Source organism: Paramormyrops kingsleyae, chromosome 16, assembly GCF_048594095.1.
Source record: "Paramormyrops kingsleyae isolate MSU_618 chromosome 16, PKINGS_0.4, whole genome shotgun sequence".
Taxonomy (NCBI): domain Eukaryota; kingdom Metazoa; phylum Chordata; class Actinopteri; order Osteoglossiformes; family Mormyridae; genus Paramormyrops; species Paramormyrops kingsleyae.
Genome location: NC_132812.1, coordinates 32,154,038 through 32,168,841, shown reverse-complemented (window position 1 = coordinate 32,168,841; position 14,804 = coordinate 32,154,038). Strand labels below are relative to the sequence as shown.

Genomic DNA, 14,804 nt, shown 5'->3' with positions numbered 1-14,804 from the left:
GGTGTTTCTGTACCTTCTCGATAAATCATACTGATTCAAGATACTGCTAAACTTGTCAAAAGACTAGATAGAAGGGTTTAAATTCTCCAGTGCCTGGTTGGCACACGGTAACAGTTTGACGAGCTGGACTGACAGATCGGCATCTCAGATCATTCCCACCGGCAACAATGTAATGACAGATCAGCATCTCGGATCAGGGCCGCCTCACCACAGCGTTGTGCTGCACACGAGCACGGATCTGCTCCACCTTTCCTGAGACCACCCTGGGAAAGATGGCGGAGTCAGCTCCTTTGCAGAACAGATAGTACTGTCCTGAGCAAAAGAGAAGAAAGAAAGCCCAGAAAGGTCAGAGTGGGGGCATTTATCATTCATTAGCGTGTTACGCTTGTTGACCCACTTACACAGATTCAGTGAATGTATGAAACCACTTGCTGGCCTATAAAACATGTAGATACTATTTCAAACTGTTTGTGGAAGCATTCCTGCAGTCTGGGGCTTCCTGTACAGAGCCAGTCGACAGTGTGGACACACCTGCTGAAAATCATTTGTTTTTCAACAAGATGACGCCAAGCTCACCTCCAGGTTATGTACAGTAAGTACTGTATTATCTTGTCAACAAGGAAATAGACGGAGGGCTGTGACAGATGACCTGGTCCCCACAGTCCCCCAACCTAAACCCTACAGAGCTGCTTTGGGATGAGCTGGATTGAAGAGTAAGAGCAAGGTAGCCATCTTGTGCCCAGAACCTGTGAAAAATCCTTCAGGATTGTTGAAGAAACATTCCATCTGGAAACTAATTGAAAGAATGCAATACTGTCATAGAAGCAAAAGGGGGCCATATAGAAGATCTAAAATTTGAGAAAATTCTGAGATGCTGAACACTTCACTTAGTCATTGCAACATTTGACATGTATTACTTCATTTTCTTAAGGCATTTTACTATAAGGTGGAAAACATAGCTAAAATAGAGAGAAATCCATTAAAAACAGGTGTGTCCAGACTTGTGACTGGTTCTGTAGTTATATAAAGGACATGCAGTATTTGAACCTAAAGGCTTCTGTGGAACTCTTTTTAGCTTGGCAAAATGATTGATAATGTTTGAGTGACCTTTAATCAAAGAACCGTTAGAGTAATAAGGTTTTTCTGGGTAATGCAGGTGAATCAACATCAGAGGCAGAGGTCCGTATTTTCGGGTCGTACCTGTGCCAGACCGCACAATAACACTCATTCTCCTCCGAACAGAATCAAAGTTCAGAACTTCAAGCAGCTCGAACCTGAGAAGCAGAGAGGGCGACGTGAGTCAAATGCGAGAGCTCTGGAGGAACCTTGGCTCTTTGCATACGTCGTTCACTGGCTAAACCCTAAAACCGGACTCCCCTGGGAAGACGTGACTCCTGACTCAGCATTTTGCAGATGTTCATCAAAGGGTTACTAAGCTCAGGTGGAAGGAGTCGGGCTTGGCAGGGACATCCTCCAGGTCTCTCGTATCTTCGCAAATGGATGGGATCACTTTATTCTCCTCTGTCCCAGGACAGACAGGACAGCTACTGAATGCAACACCTGCAGCAAATGTGAGCTTGGCAATGTGTCAGGGCTACGTCGGCTCTCGCAGGACGCCCGGCTCATAGCCGCTGTAATTAGCTCAGCAGGAAAGGCCAGGCCTGGAATAAAGGTAGGATATACTTCCTTTGCATCTAGGATAAAAATCAGCAAGATATCTCAGAAGGCTGTATCCTTCCTGAACCATGTTAGCGAGTATTTGCCGCCCGGCAGCCTGTTGGCGCATAAACCACAGCTCTTGCTATGAAGCTTGTTGAACAGTAGACATTGTTTAGTGCAGTGGATGCAGTTATCTGCAGTGGATGCATTACTGCTTGCAATCAGTCCTGCAGGACAAATCTAGACTACTTACTTATGTGCACGCAAAGGCAGAAGTAATCACCACAGAGCAGCTTAGCTATATTTCTAGTGTCCTGACAGCTCTGAGTCCGCAATACCCTTGTGCTCATACCATAATATTCAAGGTATTAAATTTTTTTTTGGTAGTTTGCTATTCCATAAACTATTTATAGATTCTTCGCATTTAAATGCATTCAACGAAAAAAGCTGAATTACCTCTCAATCTCCTCCTTCCTGTTGAGGATTTCCATGTGGCTGTCTTTCAGACGAAGGTAGGTAAAACCCAGCCTAGACAAGCAAGAGCGATAAATCATTTGGGACGTAATGCACCCAGACGAATACAATACAAACAACTGAACAGCAATTCCCCCAAAAGTACAGGAATATCAAAATTCATCTACAGCAGGAATTAATCTGATATGAACAAAGTCTTAACATTTACTTAGAAGATGCTTCTATCAAAAACGATGCACTATTTCTTTTAACTTAAGACACCAACTCGTGCAATTGGGGGGGGGTGGGGGGGGGGCTGTTAAGGGCCTTGTTCAAGAGCCCTGCAGTGAAATTTTGCTGGAGTCTGAACCAATGACCTTCACATCACAAGCACAGCATCCAAACCCGCTCAGCCATAAACCACCCACATTTGCTGTTACACGCAGAAGGTGAGGAACATAACTTATAACTCACCTCTTCATGCCCTCCACCAGGGCCACCTCATCAGGTGAGGAGGAGATGTAGAAGGAGGTACCCTTGCCCTGGTTGATGCCCCTCTTGATACCATCGACTGTCTCTTCTTCCTTGACTTGAACAGTGTGACACAGGCAAAGGGCCCGGAAGAACAGCTCCTCGTTCTCCTGGGATGGTGGATTAACAAGAGACAGAAAGCATTAGAACTGCATCATGAGGCACAGCGCAATCATGTACAATGAAATCAGCGCTCTCAAGTAACAGTGGCTGTTTTGGACAGGGGAGCAGGGACACAAACAGCCCACAATGCAGACCCAGGAGTACGGTAGTTTCCCGGCCAAAACGGGAGACTTGACAGCTATGTTAATAATCCCGGCTATGTATCTGCGCTGGATATCACCGGCACGCCACACGCCTTGTAGGCGGAGCTGCATGTCCGTTATAGCCGAACAAAACTACAGCTAAAAGCGGCCCTGGGGACTAAATTGTTTGTCCATTACAAGCGAAATTCCGTTATATGCGAGTCCGCTATAACCGATGCTTTTTCTGCATGTTCTTAAAGGCGCACGGCCGGGACCAGCGGACCTCATCCGTTATAGACGATATTCCTTTATAAGCGAGTCCACTATATTGGGATTTTACTGTACTGTTAAACAAGACACACAGTGTTAACACAAAATGAACAAGTACTGTACACATAGATCAGACAAATTTAAAAAGGCAAAGCCGCTGCAGGTGTGGGCTCATCTGAGACTACGCAGCCAAAACAGGTCGCAGTCCCCAAAACACACCGGCAGACCCCACACAGACACACATTCATACTCATCATTCAAAGTTCTACAAAAGTTTTTTCTGCAACAGTAACTTCTAAGCATTACATTCAGACAGAAGCGGAGGTGGGTACTTCAGGCCTGGAGAGTAAAAATCCAGACCAAGATTTTGTTTCAACCAACCAGTTGAGTATTAGGGCTGTGTCTGAATTCAGGGTCTGCGTCCTTCTAATGCGGCATTCAAAGACACATCCGCGCCACAGCGCTGCGACAAAGCTGTCTCATTTCGAAGGCTCCTTAAAATGCGGCCTAGAAATGCGTCCTTCTTTTGTCAAGTCATGAAGGATCCACCTGATGGATCTTCTGCAGCCCCACATATCCCAAGATTCATTGCGCACAGGTAAAGTTGGCGTGTCCCAGCTAGGCAACATCTTCTTATGTGTTTTCCCTGAAATGTCAAAACTACGTCCATCATGGGCTGCTTTTCCCCTCACCTTCTTTGCTGGTTCAGGCGAGGAGTCGATCACATCAATGCCTGATGCTCCAGGCAAGATCTGACCATTGCAGACCGAAAGAGGCACGTAGACCAGCCCATCAACGCAGCACTCAATAAACTCCATGTTGTTTTCAGTCAGGGTTCCTGTCTTATCCGTAAATACATACTCCACCTGTAAGGACAGAGGGGACAACTCATACTGAACTCCCTGATGGGAACATTGCCCTCGTCCCTGAGAGCTGCAGGATGGGACTTACTTCCTCTCTGGCCTGCATCCAATCATAAATCTAAGAACCTTGAGCATCTGATTAAGCAACTAAATGATTTGGCTAAAATAAACTGTGGAGCTGTATGCACATTCAGGGCACTAACTATTGTTGAACTTCACTGGAGCCCAATCTGAAGTTTCGCACCTTGTCACACCAAGAATCCATCGTGTCGCCCATTTTCCCTCCCGTGTCTCTACCTGACCCAGCTCTTCATTGAGATCCGACGTGTTGACCAGCGCCCCTTCCCCCAGCTCCTCGTCAAACATCTCCTCGTCCCAGCTGATGAAGTAGGAGCCGAGGAACTTCTGCATCTCCACCGTCACATACATGGACACAGGGATGATGTAGTTGAACAGGACCATGAAGGCCAAGAAGTCGGTGAAGGCCCTGATCAGCTGTGGAAGAGAGTTCCAGAGATGCTGAGGTTGAAGGGGACATATTCAGTAGGGCTACACACACAAAGCACATGCACACACTCAAGGAGCCGACTGAGATCTAACGTCTCACCACATGTCGCTGCCGTTCCGACTGGGTCTTCCCATTGTACCAGGGCTCATCCCGGCCAGGGTCACCCTGCCACAGGTACTTCAGCACAGTATTGATCAGAGCCTTGCTGATCAGGATGCACAGGTAAATAACCAGAAAAGCATTCATGGACCTGCACCAACAATAAGGACAAAGCAGAGAAATTATAACTATTTCCAAACTGCAGTGTAAATAGATGCTGTGAATGGACTTGACTGGACCGAGTGGAATATTGGTGAAGTTGGGACAGGTGATTATGAGGAACCAACTTGAATAAAGGCACATGATTCGCCTTCCAGCAGCAGTAAACAGCAAATGTTATTGAATAGCAGTCACAGGATGTCTGTTACTTTATCATTTCCAATATGTTAAGACTAAAATATCAGATGATCCACTGCTTGAGTTGCTCTGCCTTAAGCACATTACTGAAAATTTAAAAATCTAAATGAGAAAAGACATATTTCATTTTAGGCACTTGAGAGAAAGTAGCAGCCGAAAGAAAATGATAAAGAAAAAAGTAGAATCATCTTTTCTTTGCTTTATTACTATCCCTGTGATAAAAATTTCAACACTGGCTGAAAATATCAGCATGTCATTTTCCCCCAGCAGTGTGTGCCTTTCTCTGACGTCTGCCTCATTTTTAAAACCTTACACCTTGTGGCCGATGGTCTGCTCCCTCATCTGAAGACCGCTAGCGGGCATGTGCTGCGATGAGTGGCAGGAGGGTGGATAATGGTCTTACTTCTCAACAGCGGAGCGTTTCTGGGACTTGGACTGGTAGTTGAGGGCCATCTTCGTCTCCATGCCCGTGTATATTGCAACAGCTGCGAGGAAGAGAGGGGTCTGAGATGCCTTCAAGTCCAGTATAATGATCTGCCTTGTTAACATCCACCCCATGGCAGAGGCTTACCCATGTTAGCAGTGACCATAAAATATTACCAAAGGAGGTTCATCCCAGCCCATCTACAGACTTGAGCATATTTATTGGCTTGCTGAGGACATTCCTCTTCATAAATCATGGCTTGTGTCTTGGTCTCATCTTTCAAGACTTCGGTTGACTTTCAGTTATTCAGATAATCACGTCAGCCAGCTTGTAATATGTCTCACTCTTCCTGAATGGCCTCATTTCAGAGAACAGTAAATTTAGGAAGTGTAGAATTGTGCAGCAGTACATTACCATAAATATATTCTGTGTTTTTGAGTGTCGCTCCTCGCAGAAGCACATTCTCTGACCCCAAAGGCCTGGAATTAGAATAAGATTTAAAATAAGATTTTTTCAGAAAACACCTTCACAAAAGTCCATGTACAGGTTATCAGTTACCTACAGTGAAATACAGCAGATACTGTCTAGCACTGAGTCAGTTCTTACAGCTGGTTCTCACACAATGGCAGGATTTTAATGAAGGTCAAGGACAGAAAATATCAAGTATTAGAAAAAAATCTGACAAAAATTTATTTGAATCATACATGCTGTACAAAAGATTCTTTTGGGTATAAGATACATTTCTTTGACCTGAAGGAGTGCAGTTAACACAAGCTGCTTATCAGTCGTGACCACCTAAAGCTTCCTGGGAATAAAGCTGCACTCCGATATATTTTTAAAGGGACAAAAAATGAATCAGAATCTGAATCTGAAGCATTTTAAATTCTGGTTAGATCAACACAAATCTTGGCACAGGGTTGATATCTGTAAGGGGAGACACTGTAAGGGGCTGTGGATTCCAAAAGCATTTCTATCTGCACAGTGTGTAACCTGCCTAGGGGTCTTGAACAGAGTATGAGAAACGTCTTCAAGCAAAGAATGCTGTGGGTAAGGCTTAAGGGAGTGAGTGAGTCTCTGCTAACGCAAGGTCACGATGCTTCTGTCTGTCTGCGTGTCAGCAAAGCTGACCTAGAGTCACCCTCTGTACTTCAAACTTATGGGATGCAACCATAATCCTAACTGTATGATGAACCGAAGTAAACCTAATCCAACCATATGAATTCTTATGAAACCATTTAAAATTAAGTGATAGGTTTTATTATGGATATTGTTCAGAATACGAACTGTTATAAGAATATGACATATAAACATTTAAAAAAAAAACAAAATTTAAGTACATATGCCCTGAATCCCCAAAAATGTACTTATTATTACAATAAGCTACCAAAATTTTACTACAAAGCCCCAGACACCACACCTATATGCACAGAAATCAGAATCTCTTGAATTGTTTCCCTGAATAGTATACTGTACAACACTACAACTGAAAAGAAATTTCCTACCACAAACACAAGGAAACAAATCATTTTACCTTGCAATGGGTTCATTTCCATCCAGATAAATATTGATGCGTCCCACAAATCTGAAATTAACAACAGGCATGTGTTCAGATGGCAACAGAACTGCGCAACACTGACTACAAAGATTACACTATTCTTTGCCTGTGTGTGTGTGTGTGTGTGTGTGTGTGTGTGTGTGGATTAGGTTTATATCACATAGTGGGGGCCAAATGTTTTCCGGTCCCCACAAAGATCTGTGAATGCAATCAAAAAACTAAAAATGCCTAAAGTCCCATATTTTGTATGGGTACTTATGGGTAAGGTTAGGGCTGGGTAGGGGTTAAGGTTTTTGTGTTGAGATTAGGGTTTTCCCCATAGAAGTGAATGGAGAGACCCCACAAAGATATATTTAAAAACCTGTGTGTATGTGTGTGTGTGTGTGTGTGTGTGTGTGTGTATAATACTGCTAGCTTCAGATGTTCAACTTTCGATTAATGACACACCACGAGTTCACTAGCTCATCCAAATTTAATGACAGATCATATGACTTGAGCAGGATGTGGCGTGTGGATGTGTAACTTCAACACTGTCATTTTTTAAAGAGGCTCAGTGAGGTGGATTATGTCACTCACTTATAAAGGTCTGGCTGTGGTTGTTCACATTCAATGGTGGCCCTTAGCGTGTCCACCTCTTCTTCAGTGTTAAAGGCCTTGGTCTCCTGCACAGCATAATAGGTCTTTGTGGAGAGGAGAAGGTGTGACCAGATGGGGACAACAAGAGAGAAATAACCAGCAGAGCACATCTTGGTACCAGAGGTTTAAAGAGTGAAGAAGAAGAGAATGATGCGAAGAGTCTCTTGCACCAGGAAATCACTCCCTCCCTTTCAAGAGAGGCCCTATCCAGATGTTTTTATTGATGTGATTTATTGCCTCTTGAGGTAATATTTGCAAGATGCATCAGGCTAGGATTTTACTTCTCCCTGATTAAAATTGCTGTAAAGTTAATATGCCGTAAAATTAAGAGGTTTAAATTTTATTGCATTTTTTTTTTACATTTCATTGCATTTATCGAATTCTTACAAGTGGGAAACACATTTAAACACTGGTATCTTGCGATCAAAAAGTCAAACCTGGCACTGGATTGAAGTAATGAATGAACTAATGGCATTTGATACAGCCTTCTTGATCGTATGAGGTGCTGGAATGATAAACTGCTTTGTGTTTTTACAACACCACTATAACCCAACCCAACCCTGCACATCCATTAAACACAAGCCTCATTTGGCCTACTCCTCCTGTGCAATGGAATTACCTTAATTTGTGGTATACTGCTTTGCAATAGAGCATGCATTTTCATTTAGGTTACACTGCCAGTCATCATTTAAAGACAAACTTAAATGATTGTCCTTCTTATTTGCTATTTTTATAGCATCAATTAAATCATCATATAGTCAATTAAACCATCATACAAGCAATTAAGCCATCGTGCAATCAGTTAAGCAATGTCAGCTGACTCGCAGGGTGCACAACTGAACCATTCAGGTAGGGCTGCACGTTATGGAAATAATCTGAAATGTTTGCACTTAATATAAAACAAAAAAAGGGGATGAAATTTACCTGAAATAAACTATAGCCTAACAGAACTTATTATTTACCAATAGTAAGTAAGTAAAATTTATTTACAGAGCACCTTTCACAGACAGAGGTCACAAAGCACGGAACAATATAAATAAACAGTGTCAAATAAGTTGATGGTGTTGCCATGAGTTGTGTAAACAGACATAAATCAGTGGCCACAAATGCTAAGTGATTACAAGGCTTTAGATTACGGGCGTGAAAATTTCTCCGGACCCCGGCTTTTTGGGACCACGCGAGTGTGAACTACACACACAATCTGGTAAGCAGGTTAGTCGTACGTCTGAAATATTAATGAGAGGTACAGTATACTGTGACGGAACAAAGTTAGTCAGCTGTACGGATTCGGTATAAGTACTGAAAAGTCAGCGTCCAGACAAATATCTATGTCTGTCATCTAAAGCCCTGGTGATTATCGTGCATGTGCACAAATTGCGATTACATGTATAGTGTGGTGTTATATCACGCAGCCCTCTACAGAGGTTCCAGGGCCAGTGCAGTTCAGAGACGGTAATCCAAGCTGAGTCTCACCTTGTGACTGGACTCCCCATCCAAGCTGGCAGTGGTGACGAAACACGTGCCGTCCTGCCGACTCGTGGACAGGACGATGAGGTCACAGGGGAAGGTCTCATCTTCCTTCACAAGCACGATGTCACCTACCTGAGGTTGAAACAAAAGGAAAACAGCATCATTATAATTTTAGTGTAATGAAGGGCTGGGAGGTGTCACAGAGTGAAACACACTTTTACCAGTCCCTACGGGTCATGTTATCAGTTACCAGTCCCTTCGATTCATGTTTGGTGGCACTTTCCCTTACATTAAATCACAACATACAACTTTCCAGTGTGATAATTTCCCCAGTGTCCACATTGTCTTGCAGTGGTCAGAAGATTGCGGGTTCACCACATGCGGAATTACTGGTCACAGAGGAGTGCTTTTGGTAGGTAATTACAGTGGGATGGCCTCTTACCACCAGGACAGGGGATTTTATTCCTGTCTCTGCCTTATTTTAGAATAGAATACCTTTCATGAATAATCAATACTTTATTGATCCCCACAGGGAAATTGTCTTTATGCCTCCCTCAACTTGCTCTTTGTAGAGTAAGCTGTCCGTATGTACCAGCGCCCAGGGAGCTGGGGGTTAAGGGCCTCACTCAACGACCCGCAGACGTGCGGAGGCTGGGTTTGAACCGCCAACCTTGTGATTACAGGCACCCAGGCTTAGCCCACTGAGCCACACATAGTGTCACCATACACATGTACAATGAGATTAAAAGCAGCTCCTCCAGTGTAAACATGTATGTAGAACAACAACAAACAATAAACAAATAGTGCAAAAAGTTCTGCGGCGCTACAGTATATATATACGTATGGAAAGAATAAATGACTAAATAGGGTTTTTTTTAATATATACAGTGTGATATGCAGTGTTGACTATTGCACATTATTTAAATATTACACTGTAATGATGACCATGTGCAGTGAGTAGTGGATGTTGGACACAGAGCGATGATATTGTACAGTAGACAGATATTGCACAGTTATTATCAATATCAATACCATTTAGATATTGGATATTGCATCTCCTCCCTGTGTCTGTATCAATTTCTTCATTGAGCCCTGGTATCCAACAGTGTTACAAGGGAATTATTTGGGTTGGTGTCTTTAAATTGTCTTTTATGTGTGTGTAGGTGGCTGCATGTCTGTGCGTGTGCGCTTGTGCATCTGTGTGGCTTGTTATAAACTCGCATCCTGTTCAGGATGTGACCTGTGCTTCCTGGGATTGGCTCCAAGCTGCGACCTCATGCTTGATAAGCGGCCAATGAAAATAGATGGATGATCAGATGATTGAGGCGGCACAAGAGCTCTGAATATGCAGAAGATTGTACACAAACTGTTAAGAAAGAATATGGACAAAACATTTCAGTCATACATGAAGCCTATTTATGGTAGTGAGGAAATGAGGCTTCAGGACCTTCACTGGTTGGAATTTCTACATGCTGTCATCAGCCTTTACATTGGTTACTGTATTAACTGCCTTTACATTGGTTACTGTATTAACTGCCTTTACATTGGTTACTGTATTAACTGCCTTTACATTGGTTACTGTATTAACTGCCTTTACATTGGTTACTGTATTAACTGCCACAGGGCTAAACAGGCGAGAGCACACATTAATCACTGCTGCGTGGTCTTCCCTTCATGTAAACAAGTCAGCAGGGTTCCATGAGACATCCCATCTCATTCCTCTGATATCCTTCATTTTTAGAGAAGACTGTTTCATGTAACTGATTGTGAAAGTAAAAATAGCTTTAAAGAAAGCAAACATTTGACAGGTTTTTGCTTCATTTTAAATTAACTGGACAGAAACCATTTTATGTTCCTTCGTCTACCTGTGATGTCTTTGGGTGTTTTAGTAGATGCGTTATAGCTGACATAGAGATCTTATGCACATTAACACAACTCTGAAAGCCCAAGGACTCAAATGAGCCAAATGCGGAGCAATGAATTCCTTATCACTTTGCTGCACATCCAGGGTGATAAGATGCAGGTATTTATCTTTGGATTACTGCTTGGAAGTCAAAGCAAGATTGTAGACTTGAGAGTAGACAGAACTTTATATAAGAGTATAACAAACATTATATGGTTACATGATTATAACGTTCGTTGTCATATAATTTTTGTTATTAATGTATGTTAAAGCTGTTAAAATGTGTCAGGACATGCTGCTTTTGAATGTTCTATGAATGCATTATTAAGGTGCATTGAACGTTTTATGAATGCATTATGAAGGTGCACTGAATGTTCTATGAATGCGTTATGAAAGTGAATTGAATGTTCTATGAATGCATAATGAATACATGATGATGGTGCGTTTAATGTAAAGACTTAATGAAAAGTCTTATAAGTAACAAAATTGTAAGTTAATTATTAAGGTTCTAGACCAGTGGTGACCAACTGGTGAAATACAATTCAATCCAGACTGTGCGATCACAGCTGGTAAATTTTATCACTGGGTTTTCTGTTGGAATTTGGTCCTCAGGGGAAACATGGGGACTTGCTGGTCTAAGCTGAGGTGAATTAAACCTGTTTAGAAGCAAATGCCTTGCAAAGGAATTTTACTATTGGTATTTCAGTCATATATAAGCGATTTGGCATTGTTTGCAAAATATATTCCAATGTTTTGTCATATGCTGCTTTATATACTGTATTTGTCCACTCATAAATCTTTCATAACTTCTCATCCATTACAGGGCTGCTGTGAGTCTGGAGCATATTTCAGGAAGCACAGGCCACAGGACGCTTTGCTCAAGATGCCAGTTTGTCACAGATACACAAATATTTATATACAGAAACATGTCCCATCCACATGGGTGTTCACACCCTTTTAACCAACAGTGGATGATAGTTTAGAAAAGGACGTATCCCTGAGACTGAGGGGCAGGGCAGTGATGATTTGGCGGGGGTGATGATCAGACCGCCGCGAGTTAAAGTCGAGTAGGAAGCAGCGGCGGTTCCTGTGCTGCTCCAGAAGGGCCGCTTGTCTGAAAGTGCTGAATTTCAATTATATATTAGTTGGGAGTTTAAGAATCCTTTGTAGCTATCTGGATTAAAACTTAAAACTTGCTCTGATCTTGAACTATGTCAAAATAACAACAGTCTTATCTACCAAAAATACATAGCAATATTTCTACCGGACAAGTGGATTACAGATCAAGGTCCCCTGGAGGTCCAGCTTACCTGCAGCCTGCAGCTCTGCTTCCTCACCACCTTGCCATGCTGGATCACATGCACCGGACACCGGTTGACGGTGTTGTCCGCCTTGTGCCGGAGCCAATCTTCATAACCCTGGGAACAGACAGTCACCGGACAGTGGGGCACAGGCTAGCATTTGTCTCATTTCTTGTCTATTTTCTATCTTGTTTTCAGTATATTTTAATAGCGAGACAACAGTCTTCATTCCTGTCTTAATTCATGTATTGCATCATTATATATAGTATTTATGGTATATTAGCTTTGCCCAAAGTGTATATTTTGTTTGAAAATATGAGCATATGTCAAAACATCTGCTAATATTTGAGGAATGCTGTTATGATACATTAAGCCTTTCCCTAGGTTGAAACATTATATCTGGTGGAAGAATGATGGTAATCCTTCAGATTCTCCTTTTTAACTAAATCTTGTTTTGCATGAGCCTAAAATCTCAGCGATATACAGGCATTGTAACCTCATAAGTAAGACTCCGTACCGTGACTCATTCCCTCAATCGTAGCATCAATGTTTACTCCAACTAAACGTCAGAAAATCACATGCCGTTTCAATGCGATCTTTCTTCCATGCTAGACTTCCCTCATTAATGCGAATGTGTCTCCCTGAACCGACTCTCCCCGCATCAGTGAAACCTAAACGCATCCAACTCATGACCTCCTGCCAAGAAACAAAGGACATGTTGGAGGTGCAGGGAGGACCATGGAGGTGCAGGGAGTACTGTCTCACCTGTTTGATGGCGGTGACTGTGATGACGAAGAACAGAGGGAGGCCGCTGGTGATGGGACTGGTGGGGGTGTCGATGATCAGCTGCAGTGGGGATGGGAGCAGAAGGCATCTCAACCACCCATCTCAGCATCCAACCGCCCATATCAGCATCCAACTGCCCATCTCAGCATCCAACCGCCCATCTCAGCATCTCAACCACCCATCTCAGCATCTCAACCACCCATCTCAGCATCCAACCGCCCATCTCAGCATCCAACCGCCAATCTCAGCATCCAACCGCCCACCTACAAAGTCTAAGGTCTCAATACACACTGCCAGTCAAAAGTCTGGATGCACCTGCTTTTAATGCATTTGTCTCTGTGTTATTCACCTTATAGTAAAAGGCCCAGAGACAATATATATCAAATATTGCAATAACCAAGAAAAGTGCTTGACATCTCAAAATTTTCGATTCTCTAAAATTACCCCCTTTTGCTTCTATGACCTGGAATATTTCAGTCCTGAAGGAGTTTTTTTGCAAATTCTGGGCACATGTTGGCTATCTTGCGCTTACTCTTCGATCCAGCTCATCCCAAACCAGCCCTATAGGGTTTAGATCAGGGTCTTGTGGGGGCCAGGTCATCCGTCACAGTACTCCATCTATTCCATCTACTACATAACCTCGATGTGTGCTTAGGGCAATTATCTTGTTGAAAAACAAATGACTTTCAGTAGGTGTGTCCAGACTTTTGACTGGTACTGTACTCTCAAATGTAATGCCTCACCTGAACAAGAAAGATGATGAGGAAGTAGAAATTAGCAATTCTTCTGAACTGCTCAAACAAGTTCTTCGGTATAAAGTTCCAGAAAGTGTACTATGAAAACAAAATTAAGCTCCCATGGGAATCTTGACACCAGAACATTCAGAATCTGCTTTAAAACATCATAGGCAGTGTAAAGATGACTAAGGCAGGGTGAGCCTACATGCTGTGTCACTGTGAGCGAGACCTGGAGCCAGGAACTATCCACTAAAGCACTGGAGCAGTGCAGCCGCACAGGAGGCTGACCTTGGAGGAGACAATGCGGTTGTCGGGGTATCTCTGAGGGATGTACGCCTCTGCTCCTGGTGGAGGTTCTCGGTGACCGATGTACACTGTCCGATTGTCCACCCAGTTCTCCTCTCCCACACACTGCCAAAGAGCACAAGATGAAGCTGGTACAGTGAAAAGGATTTACAGTGTACAGTCAGGTGGTCTCCATTCTGTTCTTGTAGCCAATCAAACGCAGGATTATCCCTTTAAATGATGCACATAGACCAAGACAAACAACACCGTCTTTCAGTCATCTCGCATGGTTTCTGTTCCTTCATGTTTTGTGAGGTCAGTTAGGCTATTTTCTGGTACATTTATAAGTGACTGGATGCTTTTAAGAAAAAAAAAGTAGTTCAAGTGAAATATACATTTATTTTGCTATGTGAAGCAGATTTGAATTTATTTTGAATTTATTAAGCTGAGCAGAGCAAACACAAGGGGAGTATAAAATTAGAGTACCAGCACCTGATGAAGGACTTTAACTTTGAAGTAACTCATCACAATTACAAATGCGGCTTCAAAGGTTTATTAGACTGAATGCCAATTAGCAGCATTTGTCAGATATAAAAGACGTCTGACAATTAGCACTATATGAGTTTTCAAAGCAATATGAGGAGGTTAACAGAGCTCTGAGGTGTTCGTGCTAGAATTACAGATGCAAAAAAAACCAAACTATTAGCACAATAACACCAGTG

The 14,804-nt window shown here is 42.7% G+C and overlaps 1 protein-coding gene across 11 annotated transcripts in view; it reads right to left on the bottom strand.

Moving 5' to 3' along the window:
* LOC111843666 (phospholipid-transporting ATPase IH-like) overlaps nt 1–14,804 on the bottom strand; it is a 73,749-nt gene that overhangs the window by 28,846 nt on the left and 30,099 nt on the right. For 9 of the 11 annotated variants that reach the window (XR_011983162.1, XR_011983163.1, XR_011983161.1 and 6 more), the window contains exons 2-17: nt 14,086–14,208; nt 13,804–13,893; nt 13,040–13,120; nt 12,284–12,391; nt 9,074–9,202; nt 7,541–7,644; nt 6,941–6,991; nt 5,824–5,888; nt 5,389–5,470; nt 4,629–4,779; nt 4,319–4,516; nt 3,851–4,024; nt 2,587–2,753; nt 2,116–2,187; nt 1,201–1,274; nt 209–312 (exon numbers count right to left, since the gene is read on the bottom strand). Coding sequence is in view for 8 of the 11 variants with exons in the window: in XM_072700945.1 (XP_072557046.1) it covers nt 209–312; nt 1,201–1,274; nt 2,116–2,187; nt 2,587–2,753; nt 3,851–4,024; nt 4,319–4,516; nt 4,629–4,779; nt 5,389–5,470; nt 5,824–5,888; nt 6,941–6,991; nt 7,541–7,644; nt 9,074–9,202; nt 12,284–12,391; nt 13,040–13,120; nt 13,804–13,893; nt 14,086–14,208 (1,773 nt within the window). In the remaining 3 variants the exon portion in view is untranslated. The remainder of the gene's footprint in view (nt 1–208; nt 313–1,200; nt 1,275–2,115; nt 2,188–2,586; nt 2,754–3,850; nt 4,025–4,318; nt 4,517–4,628; nt 4,780–5,388; nt 5,471–5,823; nt 5,889–6,940; nt 6,992–7,540; nt 7,645–9,073; nt 9,203–12,283; nt 12,392–13,039; nt 13,121–13,803; nt 13,894–14,085; nt 14,209–14,804) is intronic. The other 2 variants (XM_072700944.1, XM_072700946.1) reach the window with 2 other exon arrangements.